Consider the following 24,966-nt stretch of genomic DNA (forward strand, 5'->3'; position numbering starts at 1 on the left):
CCTGTGTTTGTCATGGGAGTGTGGTTTCTAATGAGTATATGTCCGGTGAGTTGTAGTTTAAGCATGAGTTGGGAGGATGGTTGCTTCATGCTCATCAGGTTATTTCAGTGAGGTGTGTTTTGCCTGTATTATATTTGCTGAGGGGGAGGGAACTGGGAGTAGAGAGTTACTAAAGTGTGAGGCTAGGGGTAAGTACTTTATTTCTATTTGGGTGTTGGTGGTTAGTTACATAGTGGTTTGGGTGGGAGGGGTCTAGTGTTCTTGCATAGAATTAAGTGCCGAGCATGTTGAGGTGGGACTGTATTGATGTATACTGGTGTTACTGAACAGTATGTGCATAAGTGAGACCATGCATTCTAGGGAAAAGGTGTAAAGCTCACCAAAAGTCAATCAATTCTTATTTAACTCTTATCGATTCAAACCACACTTAACCATTCCTCACACAATGAGAGATAAACCTTCAGGTAATGACTGCAAATCTGGCGATTCTGATCTAATACTAGACAATCCCTGTTACAAAAAAATTTTGAATACATTAAACTGTCTTCAAATACCTACCTTGTTGTATAGTTAATAATATCTTCATTAATATGATCAACTAACTGTCTACTGCTGAGGCAAAGACATAGGGCAGGTTATATAACCATATCCACAGTCAATCAATATCTGAGTAGCTGACCAGTGAAAGGTTTCACAGTCACTGCCAAAATTCAGTCAAAATTACACATGATTTCCACAATTTGCTTTGCATTTTCATAATAATACAATATGTATAAAAAGTCCATGACTTAGATGTTGAAGTTTTAAACTATAAAAGTACCAATCAACAGCATTAGGTACCACTAAAGTTAGTTTTACATCTCAATGGATGACATTCACAGCTAAGGGATTATGAAATACTTCTATACATGAACCAGTGATGGGGAGATGTTGCAATGTGGGAAATTTGTACAATAGTAGAGCTGCAAATAATGTGGCAATATACCCTGTGATTTTCATCTTTAACAAATGATAAATTTAGTTTTTTACTATCCTAAGGATATGTAAAATCCACAAATAATTTAAAGATCTTAAATCGATACGCAACTTCAATGGAGCTTTACATAAGTTACAAATATATATAAAAACTTTTGAGCTACTCAGTGTAATTACCTTATACTGCATTCCATAAAAGTCTGAATGGCAGCCCATCACAATATAAACCTGAGAATCAATGAACACAACATTACAGAGTTCTCAATTACAGTAAAAACAATGAGCTGGTGCCCAACAAACCACAAAATCAAAAATTAAAAGTATAATTCAAAGTCATAAATAGTAATGTATGCAAAAATGCTGTCTTATCTTTATCATACAAATTTACTTCCATTCATCATCTACTCTAATAATTTTGGATTATAGAGAAAAATATCAGTGTCAAAATCCACCCTAAAACTGTCACACATCACAAACATTCACCTCTGCACTACAAAATCAACAATCAAGGATTCGGAGTCTCTATACACAACTTTTTTTGCACACTAGATGAGTCTTCACTCAATCTATGCTTTTTACTATTAGAGTTCAAAGTTAATAAAAGAGGAGATGCACTGGTTAGTGGTGAACTGGATACCCAAGTAGGCTGTTCAACTTCATCATCATCATCATCATCATCCAAGCACACTACCTCACTATTGTCATCTCCTTCAGTATTCTGATATCCCTGTTCCTCACTGTCAACAACTGGAACATCTGGAAGAAAAAAAATTAAAGAAAAAACAGTACAATAACAGCTTTTCCATGGTACTTGTACACAGCTGTAACATTAAACCACTGTTCAGGGAAAAATCTACCACAGTAAAACAAGCAACAGTGCATTTACATGAATGTGAGCTGCTTGGCTGTTTTGTACATCACTAATGGGCTTACATGTATCCATCTACACTGCATATGACATTTCATGCATTTACATGCTGAAAGGGTTTTCCTATTTCGATTGGAACTGAAACTGAGTTATCGTAAACTTTTGAGAGGTAGGCAGATTCCTAGAGTTTTAAGGAAGAGGTTGACTTTTTCTTCGATTCAATTAAGCCAGGCCTGTAGTCAAGGGAGGCGAGGATGGGAACCTACGTACCCACAGAAATTAGTTCACGAAAGGAGAACAATATTTGTAGGTGAACAAGAGAGCAGATCCAATCATATATGCATTACACTCACTTATTTGTGCATCTGCCTCTGTTTTTACAAAAAAAAATTCACATTCATATTAGAATTTTATCAAAATTTATTTGTATAACCACAATAATTCAACATTAATTTTTTGCAGAAAAATACTTATTTGCTGTCACACTCAGCAATCATTCCAGTGTATGTCAAATCTTCCATCTGATCCAGTTCCAAGTCAGGTCAGCTGGAGTCTGCATAACACCTCACATTAATGAGACCATAGCTGACCTAATAGACAGCAATTGCTATTGATGCTATATGAAGAAGCATCACCAACACATATGGGATCACTTGATAAATCACCACCCTAAGAGGTTCACCTAGATCTGCCTTCCTCAGATTATTCCAAATGAACTTCCAATTCACATCCTAAACTGATTAAATGCCTTTCCACAATAGTTTTGGTATATGAGCACACTGACTGCAGCAGGCCCTATATATCATGTATTCCTCATTTTCATATATTCGTCACATTTTTCCTTACCATGAGTCGTTTCTTTAAAGTTTCTTTAAACACTTAATATATGACAGTATGGTAGATCTGACTCATATGTGTCAAGGCAATATGTATGCGCTTACTTCACTTCATCAATATTATACTTTCCTTACACTTATATGTACATGCAATTTCTATAGACAATTATGTATTTATCTATCTGTGTATCTAGTCATCAATATCTCTGATGCCCATTCCCGTTGGTTAACTCCCTCAAGGGGATGGCCACGGCAAAAGAGTCTCCATAACTTGTGAAATACTGTGATGCTTCTTGGCTTTCAATGCCTCATCCTTAACAAGGCACTGCAACTCTAGACCAGTGTTTTTGGAGGCTCCTACCTAATGTTCCTACCAACTTCTATCTGTCTACTTAATGTTCCAACCAACTACTACTACTACCTAATGCTCCTATCCAATGTTCCTGCCTACTACCTCTACCCAATGCTCCTGTCTAATGTTCCTACCTACTACTTCTTTCTACTGCTCCTTCTATTTTGCCATAAGGCAGGGCTAGTGCACAGTGCTTATCTAAGGAAAATCTAGTGATACAAAGATTATCCTGTGTGAGTTAAGTGTCATAAAGAGTTATGTAGGACAAGGAGATACCGTATGTCTGTAGATAGAATGCCAGCAGTCCATATGCAGGTGAAGTAAAAAGAAATGATAGCTACCTGGGTCAGATGAGTGAAACTCAACAACCACTGAAGTGTTCGCTCACTACACAGCTGTCACTAACCCTTCCAATACCCAGGAGGGTAGTACCGGTAGTACACCTCCATGGTTGCAGTTGCCTACCAACTACTGCTATTTCTCCAACTGCAAATTATCAATATTACAGCATTTACCTTGTGTGTACAACTGGCTCAGGAAATCACGTCACTGTTTCCAGGAACTTTCAATCAGGAAGTAGTACCTGGCAACTAACAAACTTGCTTTACTTTTACTTTTATTTTTTCAAGGAGAAACACAATTGTGAGAAATAGTAACAGAAATTAGCTAATGAATGCTAAAAAAGTTTTTCCATCAAATATCATAAGACCTAATCATGTGGCTAAAATGTTAGTATAATTTCCAACAAAATAATAAAACACCTAATTAGAGCTTAGGAACATTCAGGAATAAGGTGCAAAGTTGAATCTAGATCAAACTGAATAAGTATAGATTAACTGTGCTTAACTGAAATGATTATCGGATTCAAAACATGAATTCAAGTAATATTCATGTTCACTATGCATATGTAATTTCTATATGAAAATCTTAACAAATATCTTCCATATTCACTGCCTCAATGAAAGATGACTTAAGGTTGAAAAACAAATGTCAAACAAGTAACCACAAAGTTCTATGAACAGTTATTCAATCAATAATCAATTATGCTGGTCAACAAAATTTTAAATTCTTAAGCTGAATTTGAATGTTTTTAGATTCTTTTTCATCAGGCAAGGTTTTTAAGCGAGAGAGCAATTAAATTTTAAAATAAGTGTGTATTACTCATTCATTTAAATATGACTGGTATTACACTTAAAAATTTTTATTTTATTTTATTATGCTGGATCGCCGTCAGCAAGGTAGCGCCAGGAAACAGACAAAGAATGACCCATCCACTCATAAACACATATTCATTTATATTGATCATAAATAATCAGTTTCCCAAGTCAGCGAGGTAGCGCCAGGAAACAGACGAAGAATGGCCCATCCACTCATATGCACATATATATACAAACCCCCATACACGCACATGTACATTAATATACATATCAACATATACGAACACATACACAGACATATACATATATACACAGGTAAATATTTGCTTGCCTTCATCCATCTTGTCGCTATCCCGCCCCACAGGAAATAGCATTGCTGCCCCCAGCTTTAGTGAGGCAACACCAAGAAAACAGACAAAAAAGGCCACATTCATTCACACTCAGTCTCTAGCTGTCATGTGTAATGCATCAAAACCACAGCTCCTTATCCACATCCAGGCTCCACAGGCCTTTCCATGGTTTACCCAAGATGCTTCACGTGCCCTAGTTCAGTCCACTGACAGCACATTGACCCTAGTATACCACATCATTCCAATTCACTTTATTCCTTGCATGCCTTTCACCCTCCTGTATGTTCAGGCCCTGATCGCCCAAGATCTTTTTCACTCCATCCTTCCACTTCCAATTTGGTCTCCCACTTCTTGTTCCCTTCACCTCTGACACATATATCCTCTTTGTCAATCTTTCCTTACTCATTCTATTTTTATGTCCAAACTATTTCAACACAACCTTTTCTGTTCTCTCAACCACATTCTTTTTATATCCACACATCTCTCTTACTCTTTCATTACTTACTCAACAAACCACCTCACACCACATATTGTCCTCAAACATTTTATTTCCAACACATCCACCCTCTTCCGTATAACCCTATCTATCTTCCGTATAACCCTATCTATGGCCCATACTTCACAATCAAATAACAATGTTGGAACTACTATTCCTTCAAACACACCCATCTTTGCTCTCTGAGGTAACATTCTCTCCTTCCACACATTTTTCATTGCTCCCTGAACCTTTGCCCCCTCCCCAACCCTGTGACTCACCTCTGCTTCCATGGTTCCATCCGCTGCTAAGTCCACTCCCAGATATCTAAAACACTTCACTTCCTCCAATTTTTCTCCATTCAAACTTACATCCCAACTAACTTGTCCCTCAACCCTACTGAACCTAATAACCTTGCTCCTATTCACATTTACTCCCAACTTTCTCCTTTCACACACTTTTCCAAACTCAGTCACCAAGTTTTACAGTTTCTCACACAAATCATTTTAAAAATAAGATCCCATATATGAGATACTGGTTATTAACTTCTGAAGGCACAGCATCCTATATATGTGATATCAGCAGTCAATAAATTAATGCAATTTGTATAATAATTAACAAAAGAAGAATACAAAATTATTATATTGAATATTGTAAATCAATACGTTTAAAAAAGAAGGCATATTAAGTCTGCTAAAAATATTACAATGAATATTGTAAAGAAAATGGTTACACAAATTGTCAAAGCAAGACGAAAAAGGTGTGTAAACGAAATTGCCACTCTTGGTAATCCTCAACATCAAATATGTCATAACTTAAGATGTTATGGTCCCCTTAAGTAAACCACCTTCATAACCTTCAAGTCATCACCTTTGTCGTGAATTCTTTCAATGTTGCTGCATTTAGTAATCTTCAATATCTAAGGTATTCTAACTTAAGGTCAAGTAAAGTTCACTGGCTCCTTAAGTACACTGTCTTCATGACCTCAGCACTCAACTGAAGACATCTCCAAACAACAAGTCACAGTGATTCACATTTTCTGATTAGGAGGAAAACAGTACACCAGTTAAGTCAGTCAGTCTTCCAGCCATGATGTAGGATACAACATAAACTCCCTGAACCAAGGCCCTTTCTCTGGGTTCACTCATTTCTCTGGTTTACATCTGAGCTACAAAAATCAATGGTATGTAAATCATAAATTTCAAAAACTTCAGTTTGTGTTTGTAACCAATAAGCTCATTTTGATATATCCATCCAAATTTTTTAATGCAAGGGGATCCTTTCTTTGTTACTGACCTGCCTAATCATTTAACATTTGTAATCAAAGTATGCATGAATGTGTCTTCTTTCTTTTCTTTCATATGTCTTTGTTGCTTCCTGTTAGCAAGGCAGCACCAGGAAAAGATGAGCAAATGGCCTCCCTCGCTTACATCCATCCTCTGGCTTTCATATCTAATGAACCAAAAGCACAGACCCCCAGCAGTTTCATCTTACCCTTGTTCAGTCTACTTATCACTCATTGCTCCTGTATACCATATCAATCCAATCTATTCAATCCCATGCATACCTTTCATGCTCCTGCATGCTCAGGCCCTGAATGCTTAAAATCTATTTCACTCCATCCTTCCATCTCCAATATGGTATCCCTCTTTTCCTTGACCCATCCATTTCTGACATATGTATCTTTTTCGTCAACTTCTCACTTGTTCTCTTCATAAGTCTAACCATTTCAGCACATCCTCTTCAGCTCTCGATATTACTATACCCCTCTCTAACCTTATCATTACATACTCAATCAATCCTCATCACACCTCACATTGCCATCAAACACTTAATTTCCAACACATCCAGCTTCTTCCATATATTCTCATCTAGAGCCCATGCCTTGTATTCATACTGCATGGCTGGTACTAATATACCTTCATAAATGCCTATGTTTGCCCTCCCAGAAAGTGACCTCTCTTTCCACAAATTCTCAAATGCTCTCAGGATCTTCATCTCCTCACCCATCCTATGACTCACCTCTGCTTCTGTTTCCATTTGGCACTATGTTCACTCCCAAGCATCTAAAACACTTCACTTCAAATTTTTCTCCAATGAAAATAAAACCCCCAACTAACCTATCTTTCTGCAATGTTAAACCTAGTAACCATGCTTTTATTCACATTTACTTTCAACTTCCTCATTCCATACACACTCCCAAACTCAAACACTATCTTCAGCAGTTTCTCACTCTAATCTGCCATTAGTGCTGTGTTATCAGCAGACAACTGACTCACTTCCTAGGTCCCCCCTCACTCCCTATGGACCAAATACCTGCCCCTCTCTCCAAAATTTTGCATTCAACGCCCTTACAATCCCATTCATAAGCACATTAAACAGTCATGGAGACATCACACACTGCTGCTGCAAACCCACCTTCACCTTGAACCATTCACCCTCCTCTACATAATTGCACATATGCCTTACTTTATTGATAGAAACTTCTCACCACATTTATAGCTTTTCTCCCATAGAACATATATTCATAACAGCTTCCATAAAGCATCTCTAACAACCCTATCATATACATTCTCCGTATCCATAAATGCCATGTACAAATCCTTCTGTTTCTCTAAATATTTCTCACACAAATTCTTCAATGATTATACTTGATCCAGACAACCTCTAACATTCCAAAAACCACATTGCTACCCCCCTTAACTGATCCTCTATGCATTTCATTACCCTCTCAATCACTTCCACAAAACTTATCAAATACACTCAACAAACTTATACTTCTGTACTAACCAATCAACAACAGTCATCACATTTCTTTAGAAAATCAAATGCAGTACCAACCATTCCAGCTGCCTTCCTACATTTCATCATACACAAGGCTTTTACCACCTCCTTTCTTTTCACTAAACCATCTGCCATGACTCACTTACACATACTTCCCCAACCTAAACACCCTACATCTCCCACCCTATCAAAAAACACATTCAACAATTCTTCAAAGTACTCACTCCATTGTGTCTTCACCTCATCACTGCCTATTACCAGTTCCTCATTTGTCCCCCTCCACCAATATTCCCATGTTTTCTTTTGTTTTTCTCACACTACTAACCTCTTCCAAAACTTCTTATTTTCCCTGAAATTTTCAGATACTCACTCACCTCAACTCTCATTTGCCTTCTTTTTTAGCCCCTGTACTTCCTGCTGACCTCATGCTGCATTCTCTTGTAAATCTCCTAATCGCTCACACTTTTTCCCAGTTATTATCATCTATTTATATATATTCACCATTTCCCGCATTAGCGAGGTAGCGTTAAGAACAGAGGACTGAACCTTAGAGGGAATATCCTCACTTGGCCCCTTCACTATTCTTTCTTTTGGAAAATTAAAAACGAGAGGGGACTATTTCCAGCCCCCTGCTCCCTCTCATCTTAGTTGCCTTCTACGACACGCAGGGAATACGTGAGAAGTATTCTTTCTCTGCTATCCCCAGGGATTATCATCCATATGCCTCTTTTTTTCTCTTTCACTAGCAAATTCACTTCATCATCCCGTCACTCACTACTCTTCCTCACCTGCCCAATTTGCACATGCTGCACACTTTCCTTGCACATGCCAGCAGTGTTTTCCTAAATCCCTTCCATTACTCAACCACTCCCCTAGCTTCATTTACTTTCACATTTTGCCATTCTGCACTCAATCACTCCTATTATTTCCATAAACATGTCCCTTTTTCAAGTTCATTTTCTTTCATCACCCTCTTTTCATTCATGTTCTTTCCTAATTTTTCTCTCCAAAAACCTCTACAAATCTTTACCCTCACTTAACCAAGTAATGATCAGATATCCCACCAGCTGTTCCTCTTGGCACATCCTCATTCTAAAGTCTCTCTTTTGAGTGCCTATTAGTTAAGATGTGATGTAATAATGCCAATGTACCATCTTTCCTACCCAACCAAATATACTTATGTATTCTTTTTATTCATTATACTTTGTCACTGTCTCCCATGTCAGCGAGGTAGCGCAAGGAAACAGACGAAAGAATGGCCCAACCCATCCACATACAAATGTATATACATACACGTCCACACACGCAAATATACATACTTATACATCTCAACGTATACATATACATACAGAAACAGACATATACATATATACACATGTACATAATTCATACTGTCTGCCCTTATTCATTCCCTCGCAACCCGCCACACATGAAATGACAGCCCCTCCCCCCTCATGTGCATGAGGTAGTGCTAGGAAAAGACAACAAAGGCCCCATTCGTTCACACTCAGTCTCTAGCTGTCATGTATATCGCACCGAAACCACAGCTCCCTTTCCACATCCAGGCCCCACAGAACTTTCCATGGTTTACCCCAGATGCTTCACATACCCTGGTTCAATCCATTGATAGTCAATCGACCCCGGTATACCACATCGTTCCAATTCACTATATTCTTTGCATGCCTTTCACCCTCCTGCATGTTCAGGCCCCGATCACTTAAAATCTATTTCACTCCATCCTTCCATCTCCAATATGGTATCCCTCTTTTCCTTGACCCATCCATTTCTGACATATGTATCTTTTTCGTCAACTTCTCACTTGTTCTCTTCATAAGTCTAACCATTTCAGCACATCCTCTTCAGCTCTCGATATTACTATACCCCTCTCTAACCTTATCATTACATACTCAATCAATCCTCATCACACCTCACATTGCCATCAAACACTTAATTTCCAACACATCCAGCTTCTTCCATATATTCTCATCTAGAGCCCATGCCTTGTATTCATACTGCATGCTGGTACTAATATACCTTCATAAATGCCTATGTTTGCCCTCCCAGAAAGTGACCTCTCTTTCCACAAATTCTCAAATGCTCTCAGGATCTTCATCTCCTCACCCATCCTATGACTCACCTCTGCTTCTGTTTCCATTTGGCACTATGTTCACTCCCAAGCATCTAAAACACTTCACTTCAAATTTTTCTCCAATGAAAATAAAACCCCCAACTAACCTATCTTTCTGCAATGTTAAACCTAGTAACCATGCTTTTATTCACATTTACTTTCAACTTCCTCATTCCATACACACTCCCAAACTCAAACACTATCTTCAGCAGTTTCTCACTCTAATCTGCCATTAGTGCTGTGTTATCAGCAGACAACTGACTCACTTCCTAGGTCCCCCCTCACTCCCTATGGACCAAATACCTGCCCCTCTCTCCAAAATTTTGCATTCAACGCCCTTACAATCCCATTCATAAGCACATTAAACAGTCATGGAGACATCACACACTGCTGCTGCAAACCCAGCTTCACCTTGAACCATTCACCCTCCTCTACATAATTGCACATATGCCTTACTTTATTGATAGAAACTTCTCACCACATTTATAGCTTTTCTCCCATAGAACATATATTCATAACAGCTTCCATAAAGCATCTCTAACAACCCTATCATATACATTCTCCGTATCCATAAATGCCATGTACAAATCCTTCTGTTTCTCTAAATATTTCTCACACAAATTCTTCAATGATTATACTTGATCCAGACAACCTCTAACATTCCAAAAACCACATTGCTGCCCCCCTTAACTGATCCTCTATGCATTTCATTACCCTCTCAATCACTTCCACAAAACTTATCAAATACACTCAACAAACTTATACTTCTGTACTAACCAATCAACAACAGTCATCACATTTCTTTAGAAAATCAAATGCAGTACCAACCATTCCAGCTGCCTTCCTACATTTCATCATACACAAGGCTTTTACCACCTCCTTTCTTTTCACTAAACCATCTGCCATGACTCACTTACACATACTTCCCCAACCTAAACACCCTACATCTCCCACCCTATCAAAAAACACATTCAACAATTCTTCAAAGTACTCACTCCATTGTGTCTTCACCTCATCACTGCCTATTACCAGTTCCTCATTTGTCCCCCTCCACCAATATTCCCATGTTTTCTTTTGTTTTTCTCACACTACTAACCTCTTCCAAAACTTCTTATTTTCCCTGAAATTTTCAGATACTCACTCACCTCAACTCTCATTTGCCTTCTTTTTTAGCCCCTGTACTTCCTGCTGACCTCATGCTGCATTCTCTTGTAAATCTCCTAATCGCTCACACTTTTTCCCAGTTATTATCATCTATTTATATATATTCACCATTTCCCGCATTAGCGAGGTAGCGTTAAGAACAGAGGACTGAACCTTAGAGGGAATATCCTCACTTGGCCCCTTCACTATTCTTTCTTTCGGAAAATTAAAAACGAGAGGGGACTATTTCCAGCCCCCTGCTCCCTCTCATCTTAGTTGCCTTCTACGACACGCAGGGAATACGTGGGAAGTATTCTTTCTCTGCTATCCCCAGGGATTATCATCCATATGCCTCTTTTTTTCTCTTTCACTAGCAAATTCACTTCATCATCCCGTCACTCACTACTCTTCCTCACCTGCCCAATTTGCACATGCTGCACACTTTCCTTGCACATGCCAGCAGTGTTTTCCTAAATCCCTTCCATTACTCAACCACTCCCCTAGCTTCATTTACTTTCACATTTTGCCATTCTGCACTCAATCACTCCTATTATTTCCATAAACATGTCCCTTTTTCAAGTTCATTTTCTTTCATCACCCTCTTTTCATTCATGTTCTTTCCTAATTTTTCTCTCCAAAAACCTCTACAAATCTTTACCCTCAACTTAACCAAGTAATGATCAGATATCCCACCAGCTGTTCCTCTTGGCACATCCTCATTCTAAAGTCTCTCTTTTGAGTGCCTATTAGTTAAGATGTGATGTAATAATGCCAATGTACCATCTTTCCTACCCAACCAAATATACTTATGTATTCTTTTTATTCATTATACTTTGTCACTGTCTCCCATGTCAGCGAGGTAGCGCAAGGAAACAGACGAAAGAATGGCCCAACCCATCCACATACAAATGTATATACATACACGTCCACACACGCAAATATACATACCTATACATCTCAACGTATACATATACATACAGAAACAGACATATACATATATACACATGTACATAATTCATACTGTCTGCCCTTATTCATTCCCGTCGCAACCCCGCCACACATGAAATGACAGCCCCTCCCCCCTCATGTGCATGAGGTAGTGCTAGGAAAAGACAACAAAGGCCCCATTCGTTCACACTCAGTCTCTAGCTGTCATGTATATCGCACCGAAACCACAGCTCCCTTTCCACATCCAGGCCCCACAGAACTTTCCATGGTTTACCCCAGATGCTTCACATACCCTGGTTCAATCCATTGATAGTCAATCGACCCCGGTATACCACATCGTTCCAATTCACTATATTCTTTGCATGCCTTTCACCCTCCTGCATGTTCAGGCCCCGATCACTCAAAATCTTTTTCACTCCATCTTTCCACCTCCAATTTAGTCTCCCACTTCTCCTTGTTCCCTCCACCTCTGACACATATATCCACTTTGTCAATCTTTCCTCACTTATTCTCTTCATGTGACCAAACCATTTCAAAACACCCTCTTCTGCTCTATCAACCACACTCTTTTTATTACCACACATCTCTCTTACCCTTTAATTACTTACTCAATCAAACCACCTCACACCATATATTGTCCTCAAACATCTCATTTCCAGCACATCCACCCTCCTCCGCACAACTCTATCTATAGCCCACGCCTCACAACCATATAACATTGGTGGAACCACTATTCCTTCAAACATACCCATTTTTGCTTTCCAAGATAACGTTCTCGACTTCCACACATTCTTCAACGCTCCCAGAACTTTCGCCCCCTCCCCCACCCTATGATTCACTTCCACTTCCATGGTTCCATCCGCTGCCAGATCCACTACCAAATAGCTAAAACACTTCACTTCCTCCAGTTTTTCTCCATTCAAACTTACCTCCCAATTGACTTGACCCTCAACCCTACTATACCTAATAGCCTTGCTCTTATTCACATTTACACTCAGCTTTCTTCTTTCACACACTTTACCAAACTCAGTCACCAGTTTCTGCAGTTTCTCACCTGAATCAGCCACCAGCGCTGTATCATCAGCGAACAACTGACTCACTTCCCAAGCTCTCTGATCCACAACAGACTGCATACTTGCCTCTCTTTCCAAAACTCTTGCATTTACCTCCCCAACAACCACATCCATAAACAAATTAAACAACCATGGACACATCACACACCCCTGCCGCAAACCGACATTCACTGAGAACCAATCACTTTCCTCTCTTCCTACTTGTACACATGCCTGACATCCTTGATAAAAACTTTTCACTGCTTCTAACAACTTGCATCCCACACCATATATTCTTAATACCTTCCACAAAGCATCTCTATCAACTCTTATCATACACCTTCTCCAGATCCATAAATGCTACATACAAATCCATTTGCTTTTCTAAGTATTTCTCACATACATTCTTCAAAGCAAACACCTGATCCACACATCCTCTATCACTTCTGAAACCACACTGCTCTTCCCCAATCTGGTGCTCTGTACATACCTTCACCCTCTCAATCAATACCATCCCATATAATTTCCCAGGAATACTCAACAAACTTATACCTCTGTAATTTGAGCACTCACTTTTATCCCCTTTGCCTTTGTGCAGTGGCACTATGCAAGTATTCCGCCAGTCCTCAGGCACCTCACCATCAGTCATACATACAATAAATAACCTTACCAACCAGTCAACAATACAGTCACCCCCCCTTTTTTAATAAATTCCGCTGCAATACCATCCAAACCAGCTGCCTTGCCGGCTTTCATCTTCCACAAAGCTTTTACTTCCTCTTCTCTGTTTACCAAATCATTCTCCCTAACCCTCTCACTTTGCACACCACCTTGACCAAAACACCCTACATCTGCCACTCTATCATCAGACACATTCAACAAACCTTCAAAATACTCACTCCATCTCCTTCTCACATCACCACTATTTGTTATCACCTCCCCATTAGCCCCCTTCACTGATGTTCCCATTTGTTCCCTTGTCTTACGCACTTTATTTACCTCCTTCCAAAACATCTTTTTCTTCTCCCTAAAATTTAATGATACTCTTTCACCCCAACTCTCATTTGCCCTCTTTTTCACATCTTGCACCTTTCTCTTGACCTCCTGCCTCTTTCTTTTATACATCTCCCACTCATTTGCATTATTTCCCTGCAAAAATCGTCCAAATGCCTCTCTCTTCTCTTTCACTAATAATCTTACTTCTTCATCCCACCACTCACTACCCTTTCTAATCTGCCCACCTCCCACGCTTCTCATGCCACAAGCATCTTTTGTGCAAGCCATCACTGCTTCCCTAAATACATCCCATTCCTCCCCCACTCCCCTTACATCATTTGCTCTCACCTTTTTCCATTCTGTACTCAGAATGTGTATGTGCATTATTTTACATCAGGTATTCCCAATCACCATTCCTTTTTCAGCACACAACCCCACAAGCATTTCACCATTTTCATCCACTTACTGAATACTCCATGTCCCTATATCACACCCTCAACTGCCGCATTACTTAGTTATGCATCTAAATCATCCATCACTAATACCCAGTCTCTTGCATTAAAACTACTGACACAGTTACTCACCTGCTCCCAAAACACTCACTTCTCTTCATCTTTCTTGTCATGGCCAGGTGCATGAACACTCATCTCTTGTAATCTATTTTCATTTCTACCCACAACACTCTGATGGTCACTTACATACACTCTTTCACACATTTCCAAAACTCCTGCTTCACCAGTAATGCTCCCCCTTCATTGACTTTCACCCTCACACTAATATCTGACTTTACCACTAGGGCATTCCCAAACCATTCTTTCCTCTTACCAGAACATCCAGGTTCTCTTCCTCAAACATACCAACTATCTCTCCTTTCTTTTAATCTTGGTTACATCCATACACATGCAAGCATCTTAGCCTGAACCAGTGAGGTCATGGAGCACTATTCACTATACAAAATATTTACTTTTCTTGGTTTGGCCTCCTAAAGGTACAGTCTGTTGCTACTACAAAGGGTGAGAGGCATGGAACTGCCAGATTTGTGGACAAGTGAACCAACCCACCCAATGTGACCTGGGGGGATAGATTTTCATCTATACTACCTACCTCACGTGTCGTAGAAGGCGACTAGAGGGGACGGGAGCAGGGGGCCAGAAATCCTCCCCTCCTTGTATTTTTAACTTTCTAAAATGGGAAACAGAAGAAGGAGTCACGCGGGGAGTGCTCATCCTCCTCGAAGGCTCAGACTGGGGTGTCTAAATGTGTGTGGATGTAACCAAGATGTGAAAAAAGGAGAGATAGGTAGTATGTTTGAGGAAAGGAACCTGGATGTTTTGGCTCTGAGTGAAACGAAGCTCAAGGGTAAAGGGGAAGAGTGGTTTGGGAATGTCTTGGGAGTAAAGTCAGGGGTTAGTGAGAGGACAAGAGCAAGGGAAGGAGTAGCAGTACTCCTGAAACAGGAGTTGTGGGAGTATGTGATAGAATGTAAGAAAGTAAATTCTCGATTAATATGGGTAAAACTGAAAGTTGATGGAGAGAGATGGGTGATTATTGGTGCATATGCACCTGGGCATGAGAAGAAAGATCATGAGAGGCAAGTGTTTTGGGAGCAGCTGAATGAGTGTGTTAGTGGTCTTGATGCACGAGACCGGGTTATAGTGATGGGTGATTTAAATGCAAAGGTGAGTAATGTGGCAGTTGAGGGACTAATTGGTATACATGGAGTGTTCAGTGTTGTAAATGGAAATGGTGAAGAGCTTGTAGATTTATGTGCTGAAAAAGGACTAGTGATTGGGAATACCTGGTTTAAAAAGCGAGATATACATAAGTATACGTATGTAAGTAGGAGAGATGGCCAGAGAGCGTTATTGGATTACGTGTTAATTGACAGGCGCACGAAAGAGAGACTTTTGGATGTTAATGTGCTGAGAGGTGCAACTGGAGGGATGTCTGATCATTATCTTGTGGAGGATAAGGTGAAGATTTGTATGGGTTTTCAGAAAAGAAGAGTGAATGTTGGGGTGAAGAGGGTGGTGAGAGTAAGTGAGCTTGGGAAGGAGACTTGTGTGAGGAAGTACCAGGAGAGACTGAGTACAGAATGGAAAAAGGTGAGAACAATGGAAGTAAGGGGAGTGGGGGAGGAATGGGATGTATTTAGGGAATCAGTGATGGATTGTCCAAAAGATGCTTGTGGCATGAGAAGAGTGGGAGGTGGGTTGATCAGAAAGGGTAGTGAGTGGTGGGATGAAGAAGTAAGAGTATCAGTGAAAGAGAAGAGAGAGGCATTTGGACGATTTTTGCAGGGAAAAAATGCAATTGAGTGGGAGATGTATAAAAGAAAGAGACAGGAGGTCAAGAGAATGGTGCAAGAGGTGAAAAAGAGGGCAAATGAGAGTTGGGGTGAGAGAGTATCATTAAATTTTAGGGAGAAGAAAAAGAAGTTCTGGAAGGAGGTAAATAAAGTGCGTAAGACAAGGGAGCAAATGGGAACTTCAGTGAAGGGTGCAAATGGGGAGGTGATAACAAGTAGTGGTGATGTGAGAAGGAGATGGAGTGAGTATTTTGAAGGTTTGTTGAATGTGTTTGATGATAGAGTGGCAGATATAGGGTGTTTTAGTCGAGGTGATGTGCAAAGTGAGAGGGTTAGGGAAAATGATTTGGTAAACAGAGAAGAGGTAGTAAAAGCTTTGTGGAAGATGAAAGCTGGCAAGACAGCAGGTTTGGATGGTATTGCAGTGGAATTTATTAAAAAAGGGGGTGACTGTATTGTTGACTGGTTGGTAAGGTTATTTAACGTATGTATGACTCATGGTGAGGTGCCTGAGGATTGGCGGAATGCGTGCATAGTGCCACTGTACAAAGGCAAAGGGGATAAGAGTGTGTGCTCAAATTACAGAGGTATAAGTTTGTTGAGTATTCCTGGTAAATTATATGGGAGGGTATTGATTGAGAGGGTGAAGGCATGTACAGAGCATCAGATTGGGGAAGAGCAGTGGGGTTTCAGAAGTGGAAGAGGATGTATGGAACAGGTGTTTGCTTTGAAGAATGTATGTGAGAAATACTTAGAAAAGCAAATGGATTTGTATGTAGCATTTATGGATCTGGAGAAGGCATATGATAGAGTTGATAGAGATGCTCTGTGGAAGGTATTAAGAATATATGGTGTGGGAGGCAAGTTGTTAGATGCAGTGAAAAGTTTTTATCGAGGATGTAAGGCATGTGTACATGTAGGAAGAGAGGAAAGTGATTGGTTCTCAGTGAATGTAGGTTTGCGGCAGGGGTGTGTGATGTCTCCATGGTTGTTTAATTTGTTTATGGATGGGGTTGTTAGGGAGGTGAATGCAAGAGTTTTGGAAAGAGGGGCAAGTATGAAGTCTGTTGTGAATGAGAGAGCTTGGGAAGTGAGTCAGTTGTTGTTCGCTGATGATACAGCACTGGCGGCTGATTCATGTGAGAAACTGCAGAAGCTGGTGACTGAGTTTGGTAAAGTGTGTGAAAGAAGAAAGTTAAGAGTAAATGTGAATAAGAGCAAGGTTATTAGGTACAATAGGGTTGAGCGTCAAGTCAATTGGGAGGTAAGTTTGAATGGATAAAAACGGGAGGAAGTAAAGTGTTTTAGATATCTGGGAGTGATCTGGCAGCGGATGGAACCATGGAAGCGGAAGTGAATCATAGGGTGGGGGAGGGGGCGAAAATCCTGGGAGCCTTGAAGAATGTGTGGAAGTCGAGAACATTATCTCGGAAAGCAAAACTGGCTATGTTTGAAGGAATAGTGGTTCCAACAACGTTGTATGGTTGCGAGGCGTGGGCTATGGATAGAGTTGTGCGTAGGAGGGTGGATGTGCTAGAAATGAGATGTTTGAGGACATTGTGTAGTGTGAGGTGGTTTGATCGAGTAAGTAATGTAAGGGTAAGAGAGATGTGTGGAAATAAAAAGAGCGTGGTTGAGAGAGCAGAAGAGGGTGTTTTGAAATGGTTTGGGCACATGGAGAGAATGAGTGAGGAAAGATTGACCAAGAGGATATATGTGTCGGAGGTGGAGGGAACGAGGAGAAGTGGGAGACCAAATTGGAGGTGGAAAGATGGAGTGAAAAAGATTTTGTGTGATCGAGGCCTGAACATGCAGGAGGGTGAAAGGAGGGCAAGGAATAGAGTGAATTGGATCGATGTGGTATACCGGGGTTGACGTGCTGTCAGTGGATTGAATCAGGGCATGTGAAGCGTCTGGGGTAAACCATGGAAAGTTGTGTGGGGCCTGAATGTGAAAAGGGAGCTGTGGTTTCGGGCATTATTGCATGACAGCTAGAGACTGAGTGTGAACGAATGGGGCCTTTGTTGTCTTTTCCTAGTGCTACCTCGCACACATGAGGGGGGAGGGGGATGGTATTCCATGTGTGGCGAGGTGGCGATGGGAATGAATAAAGGCAGACAGTGTGAATTGTGTGCATGGGTATATGTGTATGTGTCTGTGTGTGTATATATATGTGTACATTGAGATGTATAGGTATGTATATTTAGGTGTGTGGACGTGTATGTATATACATTGTGTATGGGGGTGAGTTGGGCCATTTCTTTCATCTGTTTCCTTGCGCTACCTCGCAAATGCAGGAGACAGCGACAAAGCAAAATTAAAAAAAAAAAAAAATACCTACCTTGTGAAAAAAACAGTCTCTCTGACATAGAATAACTCCCCCATCCTAGGATTGAGCTAAAAGAGCATTAGAATAACTCCCCTACCCTAGGACTGAGCTAAAAGAGCTATTTATATATATTAATCCAGTCAAGTTCAATATGAAAAGAACCCTAGCAGAAGTTTGAATTTGACCCCAAATAGCACAACCACAGGATGGAAATCAGCATTGTCAATCTGGGATAATATAATGCTAGTCCCTATCATTTGGTTGGTTGTTTGGCCTTTGGGCCATTCAACTAACATGGTCATTATGGCTGTCAACTTCAAGCTGCATCCACTAACTGAAAAATTTTGAACACCTTCAAATGTTAAGGATAATTCTAGGAATACTCTCACTATGCATGTGGTCCATTAGTCCCAACCTCTGTGTATTGCCCCTAGAAATGGCCTATACACTGAAAGCCTCCGCAAGAAAGATTAAAAAAAAAAAGACAAATGAAGTCTAGGTCAGGGGATGCAAGAAGGTAAACACATAACTTTTGCAAACACTAGAAAGACTGAAAAATTATGAATAAGAGCTTGAAGGCTAAGTCCCCAGTGTCCACCACATCTCATGAAGACAAACCAACGGTGCATATTTTGTCTTGCATTAATGAACACCATCAACCCTTATAATTCAAACAAGTCAGACAAGGATACTTATTCATGTAAGGATGGAAAAAGCTGGCCAGGAAGAAGTTGACAACCACAATCAATACTGCATACTCTTGGTGTTTAAGACAACAAGTGCATCTCAACAAGGTGTTAACTCCTTAACAGGTACTTAATAAAGGATGAGGGGTAAATACATTACCAGTAAGACAAATGTTTCTAACCCTTAGAGGTCAGAGACATCTCTCACAGCTCATGAAACAAAATGACTCTGGAGAGAAAAGATGTCAAATGGGGATACTATTATGAAAACTTATGCTTGGATATGTAATAACTACAGAATTCTGAGTACATTTTCAATGGATTCCTCTATCTAAGGAGAGAATATGGTATCTGTATCACTAACATGGAAATAAAACTTGCCTTCTTCAGAAAATTCTTCTTCTTCCTCAACACAGGCACTAGTCAAAACTTCCTTCAAGTCATCATCAGTGGTGTCACCATCATCATTTTTGTACTCTAAATGGTGCTCTTGGATTTCATGCCTCTTTTCTTCCTCATGTACTACATCTTCACAATCTTCACCATAGTCATCCTCATCGTCTTCATCTGCATCAACATCCATGTCATCCTCAACATCATCGCCAGCATCTCCTTCCTCCTCACCCTCCATACCATCCTCTATTACCTCAGTCACCTGACTACTGTTCTCTTTCTTTTCCTCACTTTCACTGATTTCTTTTTTAGCGTCTGATTCCCCACTCTTCTTTCCTATCACACCTTTCTTATTCTTTTCTACATTTTTATCTGCTGCTTCCCTTGCTTCTGCATCCTTGTCAACAAATTCTTGGAAAACCTAAAAAAAAAAAGAAAAAGTTATATACATATATGTATGTATGTATGTATGTATGTATGTATGCAATATACATGACAGCTAGAGACTGAGTGTGAACGAATGTGGCCTTTGTTGTCTTTTCCTAGCGCTACCTTGCGCGCATGCAGGGGAGAGGGTTGTCATTTCATGTGCGGTGGGGTGGCGGTAGGAATGAATAAAGGCAGCAAGTATGAATTATGTATATGTATATGTCTGTGTATGTATATATACTATCCCTGGGGATAGGGGAGAAAGAATACTTCCCACGTATTCCCTGCGTGTCGTAGAAGGCAACTAAAAGGGAAGGGAGCGGGGGGCTGGAAATCCTCCCCTCTCATTCTTTTTTTATAATTTTCCAAAAGAAGGAACAGAGAAGGGGGCCATGTGAGGATATTCCCTCAAAGGCCCAGTCCTCTGTTCTTGATGCTACCTCGCTAATGCAAGAAATGACGAATATTATGAAAAAAAGATGCATATATATGTATACGTTGGAATGTATAGGTATGTATATGTGCATGTGTGGATGTGTACGTATATACATGTGTATGTGGGTGTGTTGGGCCATTCTTTCGTCTGTTTCCTTGCGCTACCTCGCTAACACGGGAGACAGCGACAAAGTATAATAAAAAAAATAAAAAAACATTTTATATATTTAATATATTTCAAATATTTTATAAATTTATACCAGGGTCGACGTGCTGTCAATGGACTGAATTAGGGCATGTGAAGCGTCTGGGGTAAACCATGGAAAGTTCTGTAGGGCCTGGATGTGGAAAGGGAGCTGTGGTTTCAGGCATTATTACATGACAGCTAGAGACTGAGTGTGAACGAACCTCGCAAACGCAGGAGACAGCGACAAAGCAAAATAAATAAATATAAATATATATAAAGATAAAGAGAAAGGTGAAAAAGGTGAAAAAGAGGGCAAATGAGAGTTGCGGTGAAAGAGTTCATTAAATTTTAGGGAGAATAAAAAGATGTTTTAGAAGGAGGTAAATAAAGTGCGTAAGACAAGGGAGCAAATGGGAACTTCAGTGAAGGGGGCTAATAGGGAGGTGATAACAAGTAGTGGTGATGTGTGAAGGAGATGGAGTGAGTATTTTGAAGGTTTGTTGAATGTGTTTGATGATAGAGTGGCAGATATAGGGTGTTTTGGTCAAGGTGGTGTGCAAAGTGAGAGGGTTAGGGAAAATGATTTGGTAAACAGAGAAGAGGTAATAAAAGCTTTGCGGAATATGAAAGCCGGCAAAGCAGCAGGTTTGGATGTCATTGCAGTGGAATTTATCAAAAAAGGGGGTGACTGTATTGTTAACTGGTTGGTAAGGTTATTTAATGTATGTATTGTTAACTGGTTGGTAAGGTTATTTAATGAATGTATGATTCATGGTGAGGTGCCTGAGGATTGGCGGAATGCTTGCATAGCCATTGTACAGAGGCAAAGGGGACCAAGGTGAGTGCTCAAATTACAGAGGTATAAGTTTGTTGAGTATTCCTGGTAAATTATATGGGAGGGTATTGATTGAGAGGGTGAAGGCATGTACAGAGCATCAGATTGGGGAAGAGCAGTGTGGTTTCAGAAATGGTAGAGGATGTGTGGATCAGGTGTTTGCTTTGAAGAATGTATGTGAGAAATACTTAGAAAAGCAAATGAATTTGCATGTAGCATTTATGGATCTAGAGAAGGCATATGATAGAGCTGATAGAGATGCTCTGTGGAAGATATTAAGAATATATGGTGCGGGAGGAAAGTTGTTAGAAGCAGTGAAAAGTTTTTATCGAGGATGTAAGGCATGTGTACATGTAGGAAGAGAGGAAAGTGATTGGTTCTCAGTGAATGTCGGTTTGCGGCAGGGTGGTGATTCTCCATTTTGTTTAATTTGTTTATGGTGGGGGTTTTTGGGAGGTGAATGCAAGGTTTTGGGAAAAAAGGGGGAAGTAGAGTCCCGTTTTGGGGTGAAGGCTTGGAAGGACAGTTGTTGTCGCAATAACATCTGGGGTGATTCATGGAGAAACTCAGAAGGGGACGAGTTTGGAAAATGTGTAAAAAAAAAATTAAGAAAATGTGAATAAGAGCAAGGTATTAGGTACATAGGGTTAAAGGGGCAAAACAAATTTGGGGGTAAGTTTGAATGGGGAAAAAAAGGGGAAAAAGGGGGTTTTAGATATTGGGAGGATCTGCGGGATGGAAACCCCCGGAAGCGGAAGTAATCTGGGGGGGGGAGGGGGGGAAATCCGGGGGGCCTTAAGAAAATGGGAATCAAGAACATTTCTGAAAACAAAAAGGGGTGTTTTAAGGGGAAAATGGTTCCCAAAAAGTTGTATGGTGAGGCTGGGCTATGGATAGAGTTTGTGCGTAGAGGGTGATGTGCTAGAAATGAGATGTTTTGAGACATTGTGTAGTGTGAGTGGGTTTTGATCGAAAAGTATGTAAGGGGTAAGAGAGATGTTGAAATAAAAAGAGCGTGGTTGAGAGAGCAAAGATGGTGTTTTGAATGGTTTTGGCACAGGAGAGAATGAGTGAGGAAAGAATTGAACCAAGAGGAATATATGTGTCGGAGGTGGAGGAACGCGGAGAAGTGGGAGACCAATGGAGGTGGAAAGATGGAGTGAAAAAGATTTTGTGTGATCGAGCTGAACATGCAGGAGGGTGGAAAGGAGGGCAAGGAATAGAGGTTGAATTGATCGATGTGGTAAAATACCGGGGTTGACGTGCTGTCAGTGGATTGAATCAGGCAATGTGAAGCGACTGGGGTAAACCATGGAAAGTTGTGTGGGCCTGAATGTGAAAAGGGAGCGTGTTTCGGGCATTATGCATGACAGCTAGAGACTAGAGTTAACGAATGGGGCCTTGTGTCTGTTCCTATGCTACCCTCGCACTACATGCGGGGGGAGGGGGATGGTATTCCATGTGTGGCGAGGTGGCGATGGAATGAATAAAGGCAGACAGTGGAATGTGGTGCATGGGTATATGTGTAAGTGTCTGTGTTGTATATAATATTGTAACATTGAGATGTAAGTTATAGTATATTAGGTGTGAGGACGTGTATGTATATACATTGTGTATGGGTGAGTTGGGCCATTCTTTCATCTGTTTCCTTGCGCTACCTCGCAAAATGCAAGGAGACCGCGCCAAAGCTAAATTAGAAAAAAAACAAAAAATACCTACCTTGTTGAAAAAAACAGTCTCATCTGCCTCAGACATAGAATATACTCCCCCATCCTAGGATTGAGCTAAAAGAGCATTAGAATAACTCCCCTACCCTAGGACTGAGCTAAAAGAGCTAATTATATAATAATTAATCCAGTCCAAGTTTCAAATGAAAAGAAACCCAGCAAGAAGTTTGAATTTGACCCCAAATAGCACAACCACAGGATGGAATCGCATTGTCAAGTGGGATAATATAATGCTAGTCCTCTATCATTTGGATTGGTTGTTTGGCCTTTGGGCCATTCAACTAACCATGGGTCCATTATGGCTGGTCAACTTCAAGCTGCATCACTAACTGAAAAATTTTGAACACCTACAAATGTTAAGGATAATTCTAGAATACTCTCACTAGCATGTGCCATTAGTCCCAACCCTCTGTGTATTGCCCCCTAGAAATGGCCTATAACACTGAAAGCCTCCGCAAGAAAGATTAAAAAAAAAAAGACAAATGGAAGTCTAGGTCAGGGGATGCAAGAAGGAAACACATAACTTTTGCAAAACACTAGAAAGCCTGAAAAATTATGAATAAGAGCTTGAAGGCTTGTCCCCATGTCCACCACATCCTCTGAAGACAAACCAACGGATGCATATTTTGTCTGCATTAATGACACCATCACCCTATAAATTCAAACAAGTCAACAAAGGATACTTAGTCATAAGGATGAAAAAGCTGCCATAAAAGTTGACACCACATTCAATACTGCATACTCTTGGGTTTTAAGACAACAAGTGCCTCTCAACGAAGGTGTTAACACTCCATAACAGTACTTAATAAAGGATGAGGGTAAAATACATTACCAGTAAGACAAAGTTTCTATCAAACCCACCACTAGATCCCATAGAGGTCAGAGACATCTTCACAGCTCATAGAAACAAAATGACTCTGAAGATAAGATGTCAAATGGGGATACTATTATGAAAACTATGCTTGGATATGTAATAACTACAGAATTTTCTAGCGTACATTTTCAATGATTCCTCTACTAAGGAGAGAATATGGTATATGTATCACTAACATGGAAATAAAACTTGCCTTCCTCCAGAAATTCTTCTTCTTCCTCAACACGCAGGCACTAGTCAAAACTCCTTCAAGTCATCATCAGTGGTGTCACCACATCATTTTTGTACTCTAATGGTGCTCTTGGATTTCATGCCTCTTTTCCTTTCTTCCTCATGTACTACTTCTTCACAAGCTTCCCATAAGTCATCCTCATCGTCTTCATCTGCGATCAACATCCATGTCATCCTCAACATTCATCGCCACCACTCTCCTCCCTCAACCCTCCATAACCATCCCTCTATTACCTCAGTCACCTGACTACTGTTCTCTTTCTTTTCCTCACTTTCACTGATTTCTTTTTTTAGTCGTCTGATTCCCCACTCTTCTTTTCTATCACAACCTTTCTTATTCCTTTTCTACATTTTTATCTGCTGCTTCCTTGCTTCTGCATCCTTCAACAAATTCTTGGAAAAAACCCTAAAAAAAAAAAGAAAAAGTTATATACAATATATGTATGTATGTATGTATGTAGGTATGCA

The 24,966-nt window shown here is 40.1% G+C and overlaps 1 protein-coding gene across 1 annotated transcript; it reads right to left on the minus strand.

The window, feature by feature from the left end:
• Positions 1 to 394: 394 nt before the first annotated feature.
• Positions 395 to 24,672, minus strand: LOC139759438 (uncharacterized). Its single transcript, XM_071681552.1, has 3 exons — positions 24,556 to 24,672; positions 19,769 to 20,201; positions 395 to 1,731 (listed from the first exon to the last, which is right to left on the minus strand). Exons 1-3 carry the CDS (start codon positions 24,670 to 24,672, stop codon positions 1,481 to 1,483), a joined length of 801 nt encoding a protein of 266 aa, XP_071537653.1. The 3' UTR covers positions 395 to 1,480.
• Between the last annotated feature and the right edge of the window lie 294 nt (positions 24,673 to 24,966).

Source organism: Panulirus ornatus, chromosome 3 (assembly GCF_036320965.1).
Source record: "Panulirus ornatus isolate Po-2019 chromosome 3, ASM3632096v1, whole genome shotgun sequence".
NCBI classification, from domain to species: domain Eukaryota; kingdom Metazoa; phylum Arthropoda; class Malacostraca; order Decapoda; family Palinuridae; genus Panulirus; species Panulirus ornatus.